A 23,518-nucleotide genomic window follows, 5' to 3' on the forward strand; every position below is an offset into this window, starting at 1 on the left:
CTACTTAATATACGAAAAACCGTTTTTTTGTTCGAATCTTGCAGCCATTGTTTTTGTATAGAGTGGTAGGGAATTCAAATTTTCAATTGTGGTAACTAGGTAGTTCTAACGTAAAATTATATAGCGTAATACACATCACTGCATTCAGGATTCTATTAGATAGTGTAGCGGTGACAATTAATTAATTACATTTATTGATCTTATTAATTTAAAATATGCCCCAGACTAGACCAGCAAAGCAACGGGCACAAAGTGGCAAGAGTGCTGTGACTTGGAGGAGAACTGAGGGGAGCGATTCTCCAATGCATCAGAGCCTAAAAAAATGTGCAACTTGTGCAATGTTTACCAAACTTTCTGGAACAGAACATGATCTAGCCAAGGAGGATGTCTTTCTGTGTGCCAGGTGCAGAGTGTCTGGAAATTAGGCGTCAACTCAGCATTCTAATTGGCATCTATGAGAGCTTGAGATGTAGGATAGATGCCCTCGAAGAAATTAATATGAGGGACCCATCAAGCTCTCAGCTGCCCAACTCAATGCCAGAACTCACTCATGGGCATCAGGCAACACAGCGGCAATATGCAAGGCAGAATGCGCTGGTCCCACAGGGGTTAGTTATTATTGGAGACGGGGAATATATTTTGTAAAAAGGATAGATGGAATAGTACCAGGGTATGTCTGTCAGGGGCAAAAGTTGATGATGTTGTAAAGCCTATATCATCTTTTAAGGACACAAAAGGTGATATTGTTGTACATGTTGGCACCAATGACATTAAGAGTAGGAGATCTGCAGATTTACTTAACAAGTACAGGTCAATGTTGCAAAAAAGTCGTGAGTTAGTGTTAAATTTGAAAGTGTCTGCAATTCTTCCCAGACACGATAGGAGGAGTACATGATGAGAGCCTAGTCAATAAATTCGGTCCTGGAGGGAATGTGCAAGGCTCAAGGGGCAGAATTTTTTTTCAGCTTGGTCTGGGCTTGTTAACAGAAGAGACTGCTTCTACAGGGATGGGATACACTTAAACAGAAAGGGTGCAAGAATATTTGCTGATGCTATCGAGGCAGTGTTAGGTGGGTTGGAATACTGCTAGCTTGGGGGGTTTCACAGACTGAAAGGTTAAAAGTAGCTTCAGGCAGGGGTGAAGGTGATTTTTGCGCTACTTCTATTAGAATAATAAGCGGCCTGGAGCGAGGGGTGCTGGGGGTTTCAGGGACTGATGGCAGTCATTGTGAAACAGGTGGGTATATGGGATGTGTTAGGGTAACTAAGAATAAGAATAGGTGCATGTATACCAATGCTAGAAGTGTAGTAAATAAATTTGATGAATTTGAAGTGTTGGTCAAGACATCAAACGTGGATATTGTTGAGATATCAGAGACGTGGTGTCACACAGATATTAGGAATGCAGAATTGGAATTTGGGAAGTACAATGTGTACAGAAAGGATAAAATGGTCAGTTAATTAAGAAAAACAAAATCAAAAGAAGTGCATCCCATTGTTATAGATGAACAGTGCACTGTTGAGTCAGTTTGGTATGACTAAGCACTGTGAAAGCAAAAATTAGAGTAGGAGTGTGTTATAGACCTAATGACTCAAATGAGCACATCGAACAATTGTACAGAGAAATAGACTTGGTTAGTAAATCAGAATGTCTTATAATGGTGGATTTTAACTTCACAGATATTGACTGGAACTTGTGGATTGGTCTCTCGCACACTAGTAAGACTTTTGTGGATTTATTGGATGATTGTTTTCTGCAGCATCATGTTCGAGAGGGTAATACTCTTGATCTGGTAATCAGCAGTGATCATTCGTGTATTAAGAATTTGCAGATAAAGGAACCACTGGATGGCAGTGATCACAGTGTACTGATGCAGGATTGACTTAAAGATATAATTACCATCAGGGGTAAAGGAAAGGGTTTTTGCTTTCATAAAGGTGGGTACAGCGGTCTCAACTGATGATGTTACCAACAGCAAATTCTAAGTGGGAAGCATTCAAGGAATTAATTGTGGAAGCTACTAAAAGTTTCATACCTATTAAGAAATATTGTTCAAGGTTTTGGCCTAAATGGTTATCAAATGAACTAACGAGATTCATGACAGAGAAGAAAATTGCATGGGATGCATATAAATTATCAGATGACACAGAAGCCTATGGCAGATATAAGCTAGTCTATAATGAAGTCACAAAGGAGGTTAGGCAGTCGAAGGCAGATTACAAGAAATCTTTTGCAAAGGATGCTAAGAAAAATAGCAAGGATTTCTTTACTTATATAAACTCTAAAAGGAAGGGGATGAATCTGACTGGTCCACTTGATATTGATAGTTTGACTGTTGATGATCCTGCTCAGATAGCAAACAAACTGAATGAGTATTTTGCATCTGCATTCACACATGAGGAGTTATTAAGGTTTGAAAATGCCAGAAGGTTATCAAATTGTAGCAGGGTGCTTAATGATTTTGTAATAACTGAGTGCAAAGTGGAGGAGAAATTGTTGAAGTTATATTAAAGGGGGCGGCAAAGGAATTAAGCAAATCCTAAGGCAAAATTATGAGAGCATCCTTGGCCTCAGGGGAGGTCCCCACTGACTGTAGATGTGCAAATGTATCCCCAATTCACAAAGGGGGATCGAAGGGTGACATGAGTAATTACAGGCCAATTAGTTTAACTTCTGTTCCGGGTAAAATAGTGGAGTCGCTGGTTAAAGATGCATTGCAGGATCATCTAGACAAGACTGCAGCAATAATTCAGATACAGCATGGGTTTGTTAAGGGAAAGTCTTGTCTGACAAATTTGATTGGTTATTATGATGTGGTTACAAAGCAACTGGATGCAAAAAATTATTTTGATATCATATACCTGGATTTCAGGAAAGCTTTTGATACTGTTGTGCATTTAAGACTACTATACTGGATATTGACTGAGACTGTTTGTTGGTTAACCACAGTAGAAGACTTTTCTGAAATATTGGATTACTCTTTTTAAAAGTCTTCCAATAATCTCCAATGCATATTAGAGAGGCAACAAGAGAAAGCAACACTTTGATCCAATTATCAGCTGTGACACTTCATGCATGAAGAATCTTGGGATATAGGAATCACTAGGTGGCAGTGATCATATTATATGGATGTGGGATCTACTTAACAATGTAACTACTGTCAGTGGTAAAGGGAAGATATATTGCTTTTTTAATAGTGACTGCTTTTTAAATTCTTTTCAGTGGGACTGACTGCAAATTCTAAGTGGGAAGCATTTGGTAAAGGAATCACAGAAGCTACTAAGTTTTTTATACCAACAGTGAGATATTGTTTGAGGTGTAGACTTAAGTGGATGTCATATGAACTTATGAGACTAATGGCAGAGAAGGAAAATGGAATGATTATAAATTATCAGAAAACACAGAAACCTACAGTAAGTATAAACTGTTCTGCAATCAAGTCATTAAGGGAGTTAGGCATGCTAAGGCACATGAGAGTTGTTTGCTTGTTAGCACTGCAAGAAAAGGAATGAACTTATGTTGTCTCTCTAGACCTTACTTGCTAAACTATTAATAATCATGCTCAAACTGCTGACAAACCGAATAAATATTTTGCATCTATAATTTTACATAAGGAATTTTTTTTTTATGGACGTAGATGCCAGAATTATATCAAATTCTAATAGGGTTCTAAATGATTTTGTGATAATTGATAGAAATGCAGAAAAGAGGTTGCTGAGGCTAAATATGAATAAGGCAATTAGGGTGATGGGATCTATCAAATTATATTAAGAGAAGTAGCAAAAAGAAGTAAGCAAGCCTTTTGTAATAATTATGAGAGCATCCTTGGATTCAGGGGAAGTCCCTTTGAACTAGAGATATGCTAAAGTATCCCCAATTCACAAAGGAGGATCAGAGGGAAACATGAGTAATTGCAGACCGGTAAACGACTTCAGTTCAAGGAAAATAATGGAGTCACTAGTAAAAGAAGCAGTTTGCACCATGTAGACAAGAATGTGGTTATATGGTGATCACATCGTGGATTTGTTAGGGGATGATGTTGTCTAACTCATCTGATTAGATATTATGATGCAGTAATGAAGGAACTGGATGAAAACAATAATTTTGACCTCTTATACTGAGATTTCAGAGAAGCATTTGATGCTGAAGTACATAAGACTACAGGTTGGTTGGAGCAGTGTGGCATTAAGGCAAGTTCTTGCTATGGATAAAATGGTGGTCGAGTGTGAAAAGACAAAGAATAGTAATCAATAGGCATTGCTCCTCTTCGACTAATGTTATTAATGGAGTCTCCAGGGTTTGGTGATAGGCCCATTGTTGTTTTCAGTATTTGTTAACAATACTGATGAAGGCATATCGGGTGTCTAAATTTTCTGATAATGTGAAGGTTGGCAGACTAGTTAATGACAGTAATCACGGTATGCTACTGCAACAATAAAAATTAAGCAGATGTGCTGGAGAAGTGGTAAGTGAAGTTCAAATTGACAAATGCAAAGTATTGCATATGGGTAGTAGTAATTCCAGAATTACATAATTGTGAGGTACCACACTCATGGTAGGGGAGTAAGAAAAAGACTAAGGGGTCTTTTTCTTACTCCCCTAAGTTCTCTAAGTAGTGTTTTTTTTTTTTTTTTTTTTGATTTGGTAGTTGTTGGCGCATCGGCTTCTGTGGCCATATTGCACCTCCCAAGGTTTTTGCAGTACTTTGATCCAAGCCCGAGGCGGGAATCGAACCCGCGACCTTTGGGTTGCCGGGCTAAGTAGTGTAGATTGGCTGCTAGAACAGCTGGGTTTTGTCAACAATCAGTAATTTTGCCAGCAGGGAAAGGTAGGTGATTATCCCATTGTATAAGGTCACATCTTGAGTGCTGCATAAAAGAACTAGAGAAATTTTTGGAGAGTAAGGATGGGTGAAGTGTTTTTTTTTGGCTGATACTAAGTAAGCTTGATTTCTTGTATCATTTGTGACTACTACTAATTTGTACAACAGTACAACTTTTTGCACCCTTAAAAGAAGATAGCTGCTTTTTTTAAACATAACTTTTGCGTCTAGTTCTTTTTTTTTTTTTTTTTTTCAGTCTTTTTTTATACAAAATAATAATAGTAGTAGTGGCATGTGATGCAAGAAAGCAAGTGTATGAGCTTATGCAGCATTAGCCAAAAAAAAAAAAATTCACACAACCATTCCCTCTAAATGTTTGTCCAGTTCCTCTTTTAATTTATTTAACCTATCAACTTCCACAACGACAGATGGAAGTTTGTTCCAGCAATTAACCACCCCCTGGCTAAAGGCAAATATCCACACATCTATTCTACATCTGTCTTTCCTTGATTTGAATTTATGCCCCCTTAGGTTCATAATCAGAACAAGTGGAAGAATCCCTTCAGAATTCAGCGTGCTCAACCCATTCAAGGACTTATACACCTCAATCAGATCAACTCGCAGGTGCCTAGTCCCCAGCCACTGCAATTTGCAGAACTTAAGCCTCTCTTGGTAAGAGGATCTCTTCATTCCCCTCACCATTCTTGTTGCCCTTCTCTGTACACGCTCAAGAAAATCTACATCCTTCCTAAAATGAGGCTTCCAGACCTGTACACAGTACTCAAGGTGTGGCCTGACCATTGCCTTATACAGAGGGACAATCACCTTTTCTCTGGTAGCAAAATTCCTATATCCCTGTCAGCCTGTCTGCACTGCTCAAAAAACATCATATCTGACTGCACAATTACTCCCAGGTCTTTTTCATTTTCTACCACCTTAAGTGTAGTACCACACAGTTGGTATGTTTCTCTGGGGTTACTTCTACCCATATGCAGTACTTTGCGTTTGTCAATGTTAAACTTCAGTTGCCACTTCTCAGCCCATCTGCCCAAATTATCTAGATCCTGTTGCAGTAGCACACTGCCATTACTGTCATTAAAAACCCTACCAACCTTTGTATCATCTGGAAACTTCGACACTAAGCCTGATATACCTTCATCAATATCATTGATAAATATACAAAACAACAGTGGACCCAACACTGAACCCTGTGGGACTCCACTAATAACATTAGTCCACGAAGAGCAGCACCCATTGATTACCACCCTCTGTCTTCTCCCACTCAACTATCCTTAATACCATTCTGTTCCAATTTGTACAGTAGTCTTCCAAGCGTCAAAAGCTTTCCTGAAATCAAAGTATATGATATCAAAATTATTTTTTGCATCCAATTCTCATTTGTAACCACATCATAATGTCCTATCAAATTTGTTAGACAAGACTTTCCCTTAACAAACCCATGCTGTGTCTGAATTATTGCTGCAGTCTTGTCTAGATGATCCTACAATGCATATTTAACCAGTGACTCCATTATTTTACCCAGCATGTAACTAAAATATTTACAGTTTTCCTGACAATAACTGCTTCCTGTGGAACCAGAGATCTGTGCCACCGACATCTTCATTGTGTTGGCTGATGTTCCTGCATGGCCACTGAGCTGGGCAACAGAGCGCTTAATGGGTTGCTCATTTCTATTTCTTCAAGGGCATCAACCCCCATTTTTAAAGCTCTCACAGAAGTCTATCAGAAAGCTGAATTTGTGCATAATCTTTTCACTCTTTGCAATAAATACATGTAAAGGCTATATCATATGCCTACTACAGATTATTTTTCAAATCTAAAAGTAGTTCCTTGAATAAAGGCATGAGTCACAGTTTGGTCTTTGAGCCTGTTCCAGACATTCTCTCAGATATGGCAAACTTGCTTGCTACGAGGGAGTCTAAAACTCTGATGGAACTGATATTCAGTGACACTTGAGTCAAGGAGGACTGAATTTCGGTGAAGTCCTGGCATTCTGTGGAAACTAAATCCTCTGCTTTTCACCTTCACGATGGTGGAAATGTTAGTAACCCTGGGTATAATGCCCATCTGCAAGTTCAGAAATAAGGCTCCTGGTATGCTAGAGTTGACTTCTCTGGTGTGAATCAACATAAGCAGAGGTAAAGGTGTGGCATCCACACCTTGCAGAGCAATCCTCACCTCTGCATTACTAGGCAATACTTGGTGGTTGATGACTCTCATTAACTGGTGCAATATCAATACTTTGCTTATTGAGGTTCTAAGAGGTGAGAGCAGTGTTTAGTCTCCAGAGCAAAGCTCCAGCAGCCCTCTCAACATCAATCATCATGCAGTATGATTGATGTTTTCTGAGATTATGATGGGCACCATGGCAAGAGCCAGTCTTCCTTACATTTTGAGGGTACAGCTCTAAAGCTGAGTGCTTTTTGTAAGGCTGCTTGAGGCAGTCAATTTGCATTTTATCTCTTTTTGAAAAAATAGGTTGTCTATATCATCTTCTGGATGGATCTCCAGAATGGTTTTATCTTGACTGCAAATTTCAGTGGTATCCATAAGGAAGGAATCAGTGTGTTTCTTCCCAAGGAACTCTGAGTTTTCTGTTTGAACAAGTCTGACAGGAATTGCAAGAGCAGCTGGTGGTATCAAAATTGATGTGTTGTTTGTCCTATCTTCAGTTTATTGCTTTAAGAATTGAAGTGTAGAAGAGAGCAAGGATCAAGCCTGTTCAGGGATGGAGATGCTTGGCTTAATTGATGTATCAGTCTGAACTGGCACTGAATGCAACTTTGTACATCTTAACACGTATTGTTTTCTTGCTTCTGAATATGGAAATTGATGTGTTGTTAGTCCTATCTTCAGTTTATTGCTTTAAGAATTGAAGTGTAGAAGAGAGCAAGGATCACACCTGCTCAGGGATGGAGATGCTTGGCTTAATTGATGTATCAGTCTGAACTGGCACTGAATGCCAGTTCAGACTGATACATCAATTAGGTAGGAACAGTGCCACAAGGTGATCCTGAATTGTACATCTTAACACGTATTGTTTTCTTGCTTCTGAATATGGATTTTTTTTTTCTCATATTTTCACTGCTCAAGTTTTAGAGAAGGCTGAGTGATCGCCTTTACAACTGGGACAGAGTGAGTACTGGGTATTACAGTCAGTTTGGGAATGCTCCTTCAATCCACGGTTTGGACATACTGAGTCACCTTGATAGGCCGTTTAGGAGTCTCCAAATTTCTGACACTTATAACACCTTATTGGGTTTGGAAAGTACAGACAAATGTGACAGTTCAAATTCCCATCTTTCACTGATGAAAGTAGATTCGCTGAACTAAATGTCATTATGATGCTGCAAGTTGGAATATGTGCACCATCTTCCTTCAGCGTAATTCTCTTTGCTTGTATAACCTTCTGATCCTGCAGTCCTGGACAATTTTTGCCTCTGAGACATTCATTACTTCCCATTCTGAAATATCTTTTGAGGTATTGAGTGTGGCATTTGGGAGGCACCTTAATTGCCACATCACCTAATTGAAGTGAGTTAGAGAAAAAACAGCATTTGTAGCTGGTCTCAACCAGCAGGTTGGCAGATTTCAGTCTTTGCACTATTCTTGGGGAACCAGCTATGCTTTCAAAACATTTCTCTAAGAGAAATGGTGATAGATTGCCTATAGGCTGACTTGTTAAAGAATGCAAAATCTGGATGTTCTACTTGGGGAGTATCGACGTTCAGTCTTTGGGTTGGTTATGTCATCATTGGGTTGATGCAAATCCATGGAATTTGGATTTGCAGTCTTAATTGGTGGAAAGTTGTCACAGTCTATGTTTTGGCCCTGGAGGTTAGTTTTACCATTTATGGCCCTGCTGCTACGAGGTAGGAACAGTGCCACAAGGTGATCAAGCAACTGAGTTAGTTTGTTAATACTGCTAGAAAAATAAATAGAAAGGCGGATTTACTTTCTGGACCTCTGCGTACTCCTTATAGTTTGAAAGAACTACTCTAATTTATGAATAAAGAAAATGGTATTTGAAAAAAAAAATACGTATTCACTGAAAAGCTCTTCAGAAATAAGGCTTTGTGGAACGCACTGAAATCACTTGACCACAGAATGTTACCCTGGGCCCTCCTGAGCTATCCTAGACACCTAACAATTTCCAAAATGCTACCTCCAGGCATTTCTCCAATTGGGGAGGGTGGCTTGGCTAATTCTTCAGTCTTGTCTTAATTATAAACTTGTCTTGTCTTAATTATAAACAAAAAATAATTGGGTGCTCATATGCTTGTCTTCAGAAACCCATTTTTTGAAACACTCCATAAATTAAAACAGATTGCAAAATCTGGATGTTCTACTTGGGGAGTATCCACCTTTTTGTGGTGGATACTCACCCATCAATTTGTGGGTGAGTTATGAAATTTTACCTGCATGACTTTCCAGGTTATTAATAAGTTCAAGTAATGAGCTGAATTAGTTGGAAAATTTTCACTAATCTTCCACCATTTTAAAGAAATTATCTGAAATATTCTGATGGATTGGCAGAAATATGCAGAGTGAATGCACTCAGTTATTTCTGTTATCGTTCAGAATGGAATTCTTGTATGGAAGACTTTTGTGAATCTGTATTTGAATACAAGGATAACCTGTTTTCCAGGTTACACATTAGCTGATAGTTAGCCTCAATGTTGCATGTGAATAGCCTGCTGGACAAACCTAAATAATTACTGGAAATTTCATTGTTCAACAAAAATTTATATCTTTATTCTCAATGAAGGTATTTCCTTGTTTTCACATTCTGAATTATTCCCAACATAATTTCAGCATGCTCTTTTTAAACAATAGATTTATAATTTTATATGAGTGGAGCAAATTGAAATATTAACATACCTTATCAATTAGGATCATGACCATGATGGTAGGCTCTCCTATTCTGATTATAAAATATCTGTGGAAGAAGAATCATTGCTATTAGAAGCATTTGGACCCTGTTTGCCAGATGAAAGGGTATGTTTTGTATGCTTAGAATTATTTTTATATCATTAATTTATGGCAAAAGTTATGATATTAGTTGAAAAATTATGAAAGAAATTACTTTTCTTTTGTATGAGATAGACTGATGGATATATATAAATATTTTTAAGTTTTGTTTGTAACAAATGCAGTTGCACAAAACCTGACGTGACTCAACTTTTTTTTTTTGCTTGAGTTGTATACGAATATTTATTTTCTTAATGGATTGAAGTACAGTGGACCCCCACTTTACAATTGGTTCACTGTTCAATCAAATCACTTTACAATGGGCTCTCCATAAAATACCGTTCACTATACGATATGCAGTAAGCGCTGGTCATTGTGATCATGTTTGTGAATTGAAAATTAATTCTATTAAACGGCGATTCTAATAAGTGAAAATAGGAGTAATATTATCCACAGGCTATAAAAGTAAAGATCACAAATTTATACTTTATTGCATTAACAAAATTAAATTATACATGAAAATTGGAAGAATATTTTCCACAGGTTAGCAAAATAAAAATACTTTTATGTACATAGCTTAATTAATACTGTAATATGTAAAGTGCACACTAACTAATTGATATTTCTGTTCACTGACATTTGGGGGGGGGGGGAGTTGTAAAATTTAAAATAGTAAAAAAGATAAACAATCAATAACAAAGAACATTGCACGCACAAACTGCAACTAACATGATGTGCGATATGGAGTAACAAATTTACGAAGCTTAAAAAGTAGGAATGGAGAGAAGATTCTGAAAATTTTTGTTTTTTATAGGATTGAAGAAAGGGGAAACACATTTCACCATAATAACGTAAAAACCCACAGAATTCCAGCTATCGCTATTATCGATAGATTGCACTAACAGAAAAGCTCAATAAACCGAAAACTGCAAATTGTTTTATGGTAGTGACCTCCAGAAATGTCCTTCAGAAAAATATCACAAAGGCATTCAAAATTGATTCTTATAACCAAACATATGATAACGATGAAAATGTAGTGCATTTTAATGATTTGAATTGGTTTTTTGAAAGTAAAGCGACTGATTCCACTAATCAGTAATTATGTTAACCAGTGCCTACTTATTTCACATTTCGATGAGCTTGCGATTGTCTCCGACTGGATCACCTGGTCCTTCTTCTCAGCCAATAGCAGCATTTGTAAATGTGTTGGCTACGTGTTTTGTTTTTGCATCCTTTAGTTGAAGTGATTTTTTGTGTTGTGCTTTAATCAAGTTTTAATCAAAGTTCTAAATCAATATGTCCAATTTCCAGTATAAAAATCACCTTTTAGAGAGATAAATAGCTTAGTTATATAGCAAAAATTTCAACTTCCAAGGTCTTGGAACAAATTACCAAAAAACAATGTCTTATTGGGTTCACATTATGATATTTTCACGATACAGTGGGTCCCTGGAACAGGTTAATATTGAAATGTGCTTTTAATTTTTATTATGTGCTGCGATTCTTGCATATGCATTTTTCCAGTTGTCAAATCCTGTTTGAAATTGATGAGATAACAACTCAACTTCAAACAGGATTTCAAGCCCACCTCTAATTATCATACATAAATAACAATAGACTTTTCTTGTAGATTCTAAGAATATTAGCCAGTCTCTTTTAATGACCTTGTATGTCATTACTCATTTTTCTATTAAAAAAAAAAAAATTATTTTCATGCATATCTTACTTTTTCACCAAAATTTTTAGTTCTTGATTTCAAATTGCATTCCAAAGCGTGGTCTAGCTTGCTAACAGGAGGGATGGCTTCTACAGGGATGGGATACACTTAAATAGAAAGGGTGCAAAATTGCTGATGCTATCAAGAGAGTGTTAGGTGGATCAGAAAACTGCTAGATTGGGGGGGATTCACAGACTAAAAGATTAATGGTAGCCGCAGGCAGAGGCGAAAGTGATTCTTGCACTGCTTCTATTGTAATGAGCAACAGCTTAGACATCAAGAGCTGCTGGGAGTCATCATGGAACAAGTAAATACATGGACTATGTTAGGGTAACTAAGAGTAAGAACAAGTGCATGTATACTTGCATGTACACTAATACTAGAAGTATAGTAAATAAAATTGATGAATTTGAAGTGTTGATTAAGACATCAAAGGCAGTTATATGTCGAGATATCAGAGACATGGTAGGAAGGGAAGAGGGATTATGCTGTTAGTTAATAGTAGTAAATTAATAAGAGGAGTTTACCTCAATATAGTACGTGGAACACTTCCGTATGATACCCTCCAGAAATTAAAACGGAAAAAACGAAAAAATCGACAACTTACCGGTACATTAAAGTAAAATATAAATAATTAAAGTAAAATATAAATAATTAAATAATCAATTTAACACAATTCAAAATCAATTCAAAACAATTAAAATTCAAATTAACGCAATTAAAAGAATCTAACGAAAATATTCAAAACGATTTTCCTTCCTGAAGCTGACAATGCTTTTCGACCGACTGTCGTGATCACAGGAATGAAAATTACCGAATCCGGCTAAACCTGCAACTTAAATAGTGATTATGTGTCTTCGCGCATGCGCGTAAAGGTCCACGCATCGGAGATCAAATATGGCCGCTGAACATTAACAGAATTCTCGTGTAATTTAATTTCAACAGTTTCTGCAATTAATAGTCGCGTATAATTACGTTGAACGTTAAGTATTTTGGCCTCGTTAAATAAAAAAGTATGTTTTTCGTTAATGGCATGAAAGGCTAATTCTGACGCTGCTGAACGAGAAGCACGAACAGAGGCTTCGTGTTGATTTACACGGATATTAAGAGAAAACCGCGTCGAACCCTGATAAGACGAGTCGCAATCACCGCAAGAAATGTTGTATACTAGATCATTAATTTGTGTTGCGAACGCCGAAAGAACCGAGCGATTGTTCAGTATAGTGTGTAACTTCCGTATAGGCCTAGCTATAATTTTAAATTCGGTATCTTTAAAGAATCTGTTAAGCTGTTTGTGCCACTGTTCAACATATGGGACAGAAATAAAGTATTTTTTGATATTACTATTGTTGATTGGTGCAGTATTTTGTATCTTATCCTTAGCTTGTACCCTAATTCGATTTATTGTGTTAATGGGATAACCCCTGTTCAAGAATCTGCTAGTTAATATTTGTATTTCTGAGTCTAAAGCAGAATCCGTCGTTGAATATTTATAGGCATTTAGAAATTGATTAAAGATAATCGATCTTTTGTAGGTGAACGGGTGGTAGCTATTATAATGTAGAAGCATACCGGTGTTTGTGGGTTTTCGATAGATGCTAAATTGTATTTTGTTCGAGTCCCGGGTAAGCGTGAAATTTAGAAAGTTTAATGACTTAGTATCCGTATCTTCCCTTTCCAATGTAAATTTGAGTCTAGAATGAATATTATTGAACGAATGTAAAATGTCTTGGATAGTACTACTATCGGTAATAACTAGAACATCGTCTAAATACCTCCCATAGTATGTGATACGGGGACGAAAAGGTGTCAAATGTATCTGCTCAATCGTTGAGAGATAGATCTCTGACATTAAGCCACTCAGGCTCAAACCCATGGGTAATCCAAATCTAAAATATTGCCTTCAAAACAACATCGTTCCGAAATTTGCCAGGGTGAATTTAAATCAAAAAATTTCAGGCATAAAACAACTATCACTGGCGACATCACGTAATATTGTTAAGCTTGCCTTAAAATCTCGATATTCGGATAAACAAAAATACCTTTCCCAGGTTAGGAAGCTTCGCGATAAATTAAAAAATTATCTACATCCGAACGATTGGTCTGTATTGAAGACCTCCATAGATTCGCGACGGGAAGCACAAGCCTCAGAAATAAAAAACAGACACGTTAATAAGTTGCAAACATTATCGAATAGTTCAAGACACGTTCATGCGAATTCTAACACATTGTCGCGAGCTTGCGACCAAGTTCACACGAGTTGGGTGACATCCCCCCCCACAGACACATAACGCACTACCACAGAATATGTCGGCTAGTTCACGAACACCCCCTCACCCAGTATCCAATGAACCGACATATCAACAGGTTACAAATCTTTCCTCGTGTACACTATCGCAGGACCAGATTTCACTTTTATCCAAAGGATTAAATTATAATTTACCACCTCGAAAGCTGCCAAAAAAAAATGCGTAATTGATATTGAATTTGGACTTCGTAGTGTTCCACAAAAAGATGTATTTATTCAACAAGTTAACCAAGTAGTGAATAACATAAAAGAAACGCGACTTCCTAAATTGAATACACATGACAGTTCAGCTTTACGAGAACTTCGAGAAAATAAGGACATTATTATACAGAGGGCAGATAAAGGAGATACAGTGGTAATACTAGATAAACATGATTATATTAATAAGTTAGATTCAGCTGTATCTGATACCTCCACTTATTGTGAAGTGGACCCGACTCTGTTTACCAATTTGGTAAATCAATACAATAAAACGTTAACCACATATCGTAAAAACGACTACATTACTATGGTTCAGTTGAAGGAATTGAAGTCCAGAACATACAATATTCCTGCACTCTTTGGTCAGGTAAAATTACACAAGCCTGGATTTCCGATTCGACCTATTGTTTCCTACAGGAACTCGGCATTTTCAGCCTTAGCCACACATGTATATAACATTATAAAACCTTTTAGACAGGTTATACAATTTGGAATTAAGAATTACGATACATTATTTAATAATCTTAAAGACTGTAGACTCGGCGACAATGACAATTTATTCTCATTAGATGTTACCTCATTATATACGAATGTAAACGTTGAATACACATTAGATATTATTTGGGATATGTTAAATAAAAACTCGACACCGATTAATTATACGAAGCTGCCTATAAAGGAGATTTTTCACTTAATTAAACTATTAGTTGAGGCTAACTACATCACCTTTCGAGACAAGGTGTACAAACAAATTTTTGGATTACCCATGGGTTTGAGCCTGAGTGGCTTAATGTCAGAGATCTATCTCTCAACGATTGAGCAGATACATTTGACACCTTTTCGTCCCCGTATCACATACTATGGGAGGTATTTAGACGATGTTCTAGTTATTACCGATAGTACTATCCAAGACATTTTACATTCGTTCAATAATATTCATTCTAGACTCAAATTTACATTGGAAAGGGAAGATACGAATACTAAGTCATTAAACTTTCTAAATTTCACGCTTACCCGGGACTCGAACAAAATACAATTTAGCATCTATCGAAAACCCACAAACACCGGTATGCTTCTACATTGTAATAGCTACCACCCGTTCACCTACAAAAGATCGATTATCTTTAATCAATTTCTAAATGCCTATAAATATTCAACGATGGATTCTGCTTTAGACTCAGAAATACAAATATTAACTAGCAGATTCTTGAACAGGGGTTATCCCATTAACACAATAAATCGAATTAGGGTACAAGCTAAGGATAAGATACAAAATACTGCACCAATCAACAATAGTAATATCAAAAAATACTTTATTTCTGTCCCATATGTTGAACAGTGGCACAAACAGCTTAACAGATTCTTTAAAGATACCGAATTTAAAATTATAGCTAGGCCTATACGGAAGTTACACACTATACTGAACAATCACTCGGTTCTTTCGGCGTTCGCAACACAAATTAATGATCTAGTATACAACATTTCTTGCGGTGATTGCGACTCGTCTTATCAGGGTTCGACGCGGTTTTCTCTTAATATCCGTGTAAATCAACACGAAGCCTCTGTTCGTGATTCTCGTTCAGCAGCGTCAGAATTAGCCTTTCATGCCATTAACGAAAAACATACTTTTTTATTTAACGAGGCCAAAATACTTAACGTTCAACGTAATTATACGCGACTATTAATTGCAGAAACCGTTGAAATTAAATTACACGAGAATTCTGTTAATGTTCGGCGGCCATATTTGATCTCCGATGCGTGGACCTTTACGCACATGCGCGAAGACACATAATCACTATTTAAGTTGCAGGTTTAGCCGGATTCGGTAATTTTCATTCCTGTGATCACGACAGTCGGTCGAAAAGCATTGCAGCTTCAGGAAGGAAAATCGTTTTGAATATTTTTGTTAGATTCTTTTAATCGCGTTAATTTGAATTTTAATTGTTTTGAATTGATTTTGAATTGTGTTAAATTGATTATTTAATTATTTATATTTTACTTTAATTATTTATATTTTACTTTAATGTACCGGTAAGTTGTCGATTTTTTCATTTTTTCCGTTTTAATTTCTGGAGGGTATCATACGGAAGTGTTCCACGTACTATATTGAGGTAAACTCCTCTTATTAATTTACTAATATTATTATCAACGTAGAACATATTGAGTATTTCAGCTCTGATTCATACTAGCTGTTAGTTAAGAAACACAAAATCTAAGGAAGCGCATCCAGTTGACATGGGTGGACAGTGCAATGTTGAATCAGTTTGGTGTGACATAAACACTGGGAAAGGGAAAATGAGAGTAGGAGTGTATTATAGGCCTAATAACTCTGATGAGTACAATGAACAGTTGTGCAGAGAAATAGAATGGGCCAGTAAATCACAGTGTCTTGTAATGGAGGATTTTAACTTTACAGATACAGTCAGTCCCTGTATAACATGTGTTTACACTACACGAATTCGATCATGCACGATTTATAAATAGGGGAACGATATCTTATATGACACGAACCAAATTCGCTTATGCACGATTTGCCTTTGTGTTTACAAGAAATGGCAGTCGAACACAGAATCACCCCAAACCGAACGCAACACGATAGGAATGAAGAGAAGATTCTGAAAATGTATTTATGTTTTTTTATATTAGTGAAGGGGAAACACATTTCACCTTAATAACGTAAAAACCAACACAATTCCAGCTATCAGTATAATCGCAAATGCAATTAGATAGAGTTGATAACAGATTCTGCTAGCAGAAACGCAACTGGAAATTGTTTTATGGTAGTAACACCTAGAAATGTGCTTTAGTAAAATGTGAGGTGTTAATAGTGTATCTCTGCCTTTACGGTGTTGTTTATTCAGTTGCTGCACCTTTGTTTATGTGTATCAAGCATGCCTCCTCGTTTTGTAATTGTGCTTTATTACCTGAAAAATGAGTAAAATACTTAAAAAGGTGTAAAAAGGAAGTGTCCTGGTGAAGACACTGCAAATACAGAGAGAAAAAGAAAAGCAATATCGATAAACAGAGGCGGACTGGGTCAAAAATTCTTATCCAGGAAAATTTATGGTGGCCTCATACTATGGTTTATGGCCAAAATCACAGCGGCCTCCGGGCCACCGGGGTTTCCCCAGTAAGGCTTATGGCCAGTCCGCCTCTGTCGATAGAGAAAAAATATGAAATTAGGAAACACTTTGAGCAAAACGAAAGACCATGTGGTATTGCACATGCTACAGACCTAGATGAGGCAACGCCAAGAATTACAAAGAATGCAGAGAAAATAAAAACAACTTTCATAGCAGGAACAACTCAAAGTGTAATTAAAATCCATTAGATTAAGACACAAAGAATTGGAAGAGATGGAATGGCTGTCATCTGTTTGGATAGAAAACCAAACAAAAAAACAAGTTTGCTTACGATAGAAGCAAAAGCAGTAGCAATATTTTATTACGTAACAGTCGTAATAAAATACATATTTTATTATGATTATTTATTGTGTTTGGTAATGTTTTGGTTACAAATGTGTGTTTAATCTTGGGTGGTCGGCACATAACCCTATTTTTCCCATAGGGCCTGTTGTTTATATTGCACGAGGGTTTCTAGGAACACAACTATCGTGTTATACGAGGACTGACTGTATTGACTGGAACTTGTGGATTGGTCACTCGCACGCTAGCAAGACTTTTGTGGATTTATTGGAGGATTGTTTTCTACAGCATCGTGTTTGAGGGGCAGCCAGAGGGAGTAATACCCTTGATCTGATTATCAGCAGTGATTATTCATGCATTAAGAATTTGCAGATAAAGGAACCACTAGGTGACAGTGATCACAGTGTATACTGATGTGGGATTTACCTATAGATGAAACTACCATCAAGGCTAAAGGAAAGGGCTTTTGTTTTCGTAAGGGTGACTACAGTTGTCTCAGACAGTTTTTAAATTCTATACAGTGGGATCAACTGATGATGTTACCTACGGTGAATTCTAAATGAATTAGAATTCAGGAACTTAATATTGGAGCCTAGTAGGCTTTTCATACCAATTAAGAAAAACTGTTACAGGGTCAGGCCTAAATGAATGTTGGATAAATTAATTAGGCTTGTTGCAGAGAAGAAAATGCATGGGATGGGTATTGGTATTGGAGTTTAGGGCACAAGGGCAGCTAAGGCCAAAATGTGCCAGATCCTATATTATTATCCTAAAGTAGTATAATGTGTTCCATTTTGGCATTAGAGGAATTCATATATATGTATTTGCTTCAGAAAGGTATAGAGTGTAGCTAGGTTAGCACTATTGCCAATCATGTGGTTAAGAGATAACGGTTCTTGCAGTTGTGATTGAGAATGGAAAGTACTTCTGAAATGGGAATAGTGAGGACAATATAAAAGCATATGCTTGACTGTAAGCGGTAGTGTACAATGTGTGCATCGAGGTGGGTCATCCCCCATGAGTAGAAACATATGGGTTAGGTGCGTGTGTCCTATCCTTAGTCTTGCTAGTACAACCTCTTCCTGTCTATTTTGTTTGAAGCTGGAAATCCATAACGCTGGTTCTTCTTTGATTTGGAGCAACTTGTTATTACTTTGTGCCTTCCATATTTCTGTCCACTGAAACATACAGACTTTTTTAATATGCTTCAAATAGTCTCTATATGGTACTTGGTAATTTGCTGGTGTTGTACTGTTTGGTTTTTTGGCTGCCTGATCTGCTCTCTCATTGCCTAAGATACCAGAATGCCCTGGGATCCAGCAGAATTTTACTGAATGATTCCTACTTCGTAGATGGTTTAAACAGCAAATGATTTGTTTTTTGATTGGTTGTGATATTGAAAATTGATTGCCCAAAGAAGACACTGCACTCAATGAATCAGTGTATATTATACTGCTAGCATTGTGGAGAGTGTTAATATTCTGTAAGGCTAGTTTGATTGCATATAACTCAGCAGTATAACTGCTACATTTAACTGGTAGTGATATGGAGACTGTAAAAGACGGAAAGACAGCTGCGGCACCAACGGCAGAACCTGTTTTTGAGCCATTTGTATATATTTGGTAGCTTTGTATATTGTTGACGGCATGTTCTCTATGTAGTTGTTTGATATTTTCATCTGCCAGGGAGTTCTTTCCCCATTGCTGAAAGTGGGTATCACAGTGAGCGAGATTTATAGACCAGGGTGGGTCAGGAATATCGCTCTCTTGAAGTATGTTATCAAAATCAATATTCCAGATGTGAAGCAAATCTTTTAGTCTAATGCCAGTTGGTCTATTTTCAGTCAGTTTACTGTTATAGAATACTGTCCACTCAGGGTTCGAAAGCAACGGAAGAACGGGATGGTCTGGAAGGCTTTGAATTTTACCTGCATAATTTAGAAGCAACATTTTCCTTTGAAGGTGAAGTGGAGGTTCGTGTGCCTCTACATACAGACTCTGAACAGGGGATGTTCTAAATGCACCCAGAGCAGTGCGAAGGGCACTGTGTCGGATAGTATTAAGTCTGATTAATGCACTTTTCCTAGCTGAATCATATACGATAGCACCGTAGTCTAAACGAGATCTGATAATAGCATGATACAAATGTAATAGAGTGTATCTATCAGCTCCCCATGTCATAGCAGAAATGGACCTAAGTATATTAAGTTTCTTTAGACAAACAGTTCGGAGGTATGTGATATGTGAAACAAAGTTCAGTTTGGTGTCCAATATTAAGCCTAAGAAACGAAGATTACTGGTGAGAGGGATCAAATGGTTTTTTAATCTGAGTTCCGGTTCTGGGTGTAGCTTACGTTTTTTGCAAAAGTGAACTGCAATTGTTTTTTGATCTGATAAACGATATCCATTCTGCATTGCCCATGTCTCCAACTTATTTATGGAGAGTTGCAGTTGTCTTTCAATGGTATGAATATTTTGTGAACGGCAAGATATAGTTAGATCATCAGCATACATATATAGTTCTACAGCGTTTGGGATGTTGTGTGATATGGTGTTCAGTCTAAGTGAAAAAAGGGTAGAGCTCAGTACTGATCCTTGTGGGATACCTTCTTCTTGAGTGTAGGACCGAGAAAGTACAGATTGATAGCGGACCTGAAAGGTTCTGTGTTGAAGAAAATTTCTAATGAATTCTGGTAAGTGCCCTCGCAATCCTATGGAATGAAGTTCTCTCAATATGCCATACCTCCAGGTAGTGTCAAAAGCCTTTTCTATATCGAGACTTACCATTACAAGATGTTCATTTCTGACGTAAGCATTGCGGATGTTAGTCTCGGCTTTCACCATTAGATCTAAAGTGGATCTGTTTTGTCAGAAACCAAACTGATTGTTGTTCATCAGTGATTTAGTTTCAAGAATCCAGGTAAGCTGTCTGTGTATCATTCTTTCTAGGATTTTACTTAGGCAGCTAGTTAGAGAAATAGGTTGGTAATTTTCTGGAAGTGAGTGATCTTTTCCTGGTTTAGGAAAGGCTAAAATGATGGAATGATGCCAGGAAGATGGATATGTACCTTCAAGAAATATCCGATTATAGAACATTAATAGTAAATTCAAGGCTGCACTGTTTATATGTTTCAGCATTACATAATATATACCATCAGGTCCAGCTGCACTGTTGGGTGATCTATTTAATGCTGTTTGCAGTTCAAATAGGTTAAACGGTTGATTATAGGCAATATATAATGGGTAGTATGGAATTTTATTTTGTACCTTTCAGCCGAAGCTTTGATTTTAAGAAAAGAGTTGCCATATGCTGACGTGGCAGATGTTTGGTAGAAATTCTCTGCAAGGGTGTTAGCTACTTCTTCAGAAGAAATTTCCTGTCCATTTTTGATTAAGATGGGAGAAGGAAGTGGTGGATATTTCCCATTTAATTGCCGAATCTTTTTCCAGATGAGACGACTGCAAACTGTATCCATGATTCCTTTTTGGCTTTTCTTCTAATTTGTCTAGCTTTTGACTTTAGCCTTTTATATTGAATTAAGTGATTTAGGTTGTTGGTAGTTGGGAACTTCCGGAACAGGTTCTAAGCTTTATTTTTTTCCTTTTTGGCATTGGTACAAGCTTCATTCCACCAGTGTTTAAGGTTTTTGTGTTTACATGTGGAGGCTTGAGGTATTGCTTCGGAGGCATTGGTCAGTATTTGCTTGGTAATATGCTCTGTGACATCATCAATGGGTTGTATTCTGATCAATTGGCTATCAAAAGAAAGACGGGTTGAAAACTTTTCCCAATCTGCTCTGGAGAATTTCCATTTTGAGCGATTATCAGGATATGATATTTGAAGCATTTGGATTCTGCATATGATTGGAAAGTGATCACTATTGTGTGGGTCGTTTAATACTGTCCATTCTATACTGGGATATAATATGGGGGAACAGAGAGTTAAATCAATTGCTGACATTGATCCAGTGGGAAGGTGAGTATAAGTTTTTTCACCAGTGTTCAATAATGTTAGATTCAGTTGATCTAGTATCGTCTCGATCAAGTGTCTTCTATTGTCCATGTGGTCTGATCCCCACAATGGATGATGTGCATTGAAATCACCAAGGATACAAAAAGGTGGTGGTATTTGTCTTATAAGGTCTTCTAGTTCTTTAAACGTGCACATCTTGTTAGGTGGAAGGTACAGAGATACTAGAGTTAGAATTTGCCCAACTGATACAAGTACAGCAATAGCTTCTAAGTGGGTTTGGAGCGGAATGTTTCTAGAGGGTATTTTACTGTCATCTAGAATCGCGACGCCTCCACGTGCGGATAATGAGGAGTTTCTATCTTTTCTGTAAAATGTAAAATTTCTGATTGATGGAGTTACTTGTGGAGTTAGATTAGTTTCTTGTATGCAAACAGCTATAGGACCATATCGGGAGATTAAATCATAGATATCATCGGTATTGCTGCGTAAACCTCTACAATTCCATTGAACAATGTTCTGCATTATCGGGGTTTGAGGAGGGAAGGCGAGTCTGTTTCTTGTGAGTGGTTTGCTTTTGACGGTCATATTTCATTTTATCTTTTTTAGGAAAATTGGGACGTCCGGATCTGTACTCTCTTCTATGTCATCAGTTTGACCTGACGAAAATCCAGTCTCCATATCATCTTCTGCACGAAGATCAAGGACTGTTTCATCGTGTGTAACTATATTTTCAGAGTCCATCTTTTGTATTTCAGTGGCTTGTTGCCTTCGTGATTTATTTGACATTTTATCACATGATTTTATTTTAGGCGGAACTGTGATAGGGGTATTACTTATTTCATCAACTAGAACCGGTTTGGTGGTAGGTTGAGATGTTGATAGCACAGATCGGACCCATTCTGCAATGGATGTGTTGGGCGGAATTGATACCTGTTTGGGTTGAAACAGCTTGGCACTTTAGTGTAACGGAAGCGTACGTGGTTTTTGGGACAGTTGACTTTATTTGCTTTCTTGCTATGTGACCTTATTCTCGATCTTGTACTTTTGTATTCTTTTTTCAATTTTCCAGCGTTCGCATGATTTTGAGTATGCTGGATGGTCATTCTTGCAATTTGGACATTCTGGAGCCTTTGCAGTACACTCTGTTTGTGAATGGTTTTTTGACCCGCAATTAGGACAAGTGGTTTCGCCTCTGCATGTTGTCTGGGAGTGACCAAACTTTTGGCACTTGAAACATCTTAAAGGGTTTGGAAAGTATGGGCGGATACGGCAGTTTAGGTAGCCTGCTTTAACTGAGGTCGGCAAAATCGGTGTACTAAAGGTCAATATAATATTACGTGTGGGAACAAGTTTGTCATCCTTCTTTATCATAATTCTTCTTGCTTGAGTTACTTTCTGTTCTAGTAATTCCATGACTATCTCCTCTTCGGTTACGTTCAACAAATCCCACTCACTTATTACTCCTTTTGAGGAGTTCAAGGTGTTATGTGGTGAGACTTTGATTGGGATTCTGCTTATAGATGACATTTTTAGTAAAAATTCTGAATGCCTTGCTTGAGTGGTCTCAATTAAAAGATCTCCTGATTGGAACCTTTTCACCATTTTCGGTGTACCTGCTGCATTCTCCAGACATCTCTGGATGACAAAAGGAGAGAGTCTGTTTAGCGGCTGAGTCGATAAAGAATGTTTAATCAAAAAAGCTGGTGGTTCTGATTTGTTACAATCCTTTTTCAGTCTTTTTGGAAGATTGGGATCGTCTTCCATTCTGCGGGTCTCAGTATGTTGAGAGCCTGTTGGCTCTAGTGGTGGACATGCGTCACAGTCCATTGTTGCTCCTTTTAGCCCTGGGAGTGAGAGCCTTTCCTCCTAGATTTCTGGCCCCGCCACGTGGAGGCAGGAGCGGTGCCACCTAGTGGCCAAGCGGTTGGAGAGGTTAGTTTGTTAGTGCAAAAATTAATAAATATACTAGGAAAAGAAAGGTAATTTTCCTTTCTGGGTTCTTACTTAGGATCTGTTAAGTACAGAACCACTTATAAAGAAATAAGGATGAGGAAAGCACTGGAAAGAAAATATAACAAAA

General features: G+C 37.4%; 1 protein-coding gene across 2 annotated transcripts in view; it reads left to right on the top strand.

Moving 5' to 3' along the window:
* Positions 1–23,518, top strand: part of LOC150091184 (calaxin-like) — a 175,641-nt gene that overhangs the window by 131,538 nt on the left and 20,585 nt on the right. For both annotated transcript variants that reach the window (XM_090382671.1, XM_090382664.1), the window contains exon 6: positions 9,738–9,842. In XM_090382671.1, the coding sequence (XP_090238797.1) occupies positions 9,738–9,842 (105 nt within the window). The remainder of the gene's footprint in view (positions 1–9,737; positions 9,843–23,518) is intronic.

Source organism: Mastigoproctus giganteus, chromosome 1, assembly GCF_048544385.1.
Source record: "Mastigoproctus giganteus isolate SK-2022 chromosome 1, ASM4854438v1, whole genome shotgun sequence".
Taxonomy (NCBI): domain Eukaryota; kingdom Metazoa; phylum Arthropoda; class Arachnida; order Uropygi; family Thelyphonidae; genus Mastigoproctus; species Mastigoproctus giganteus.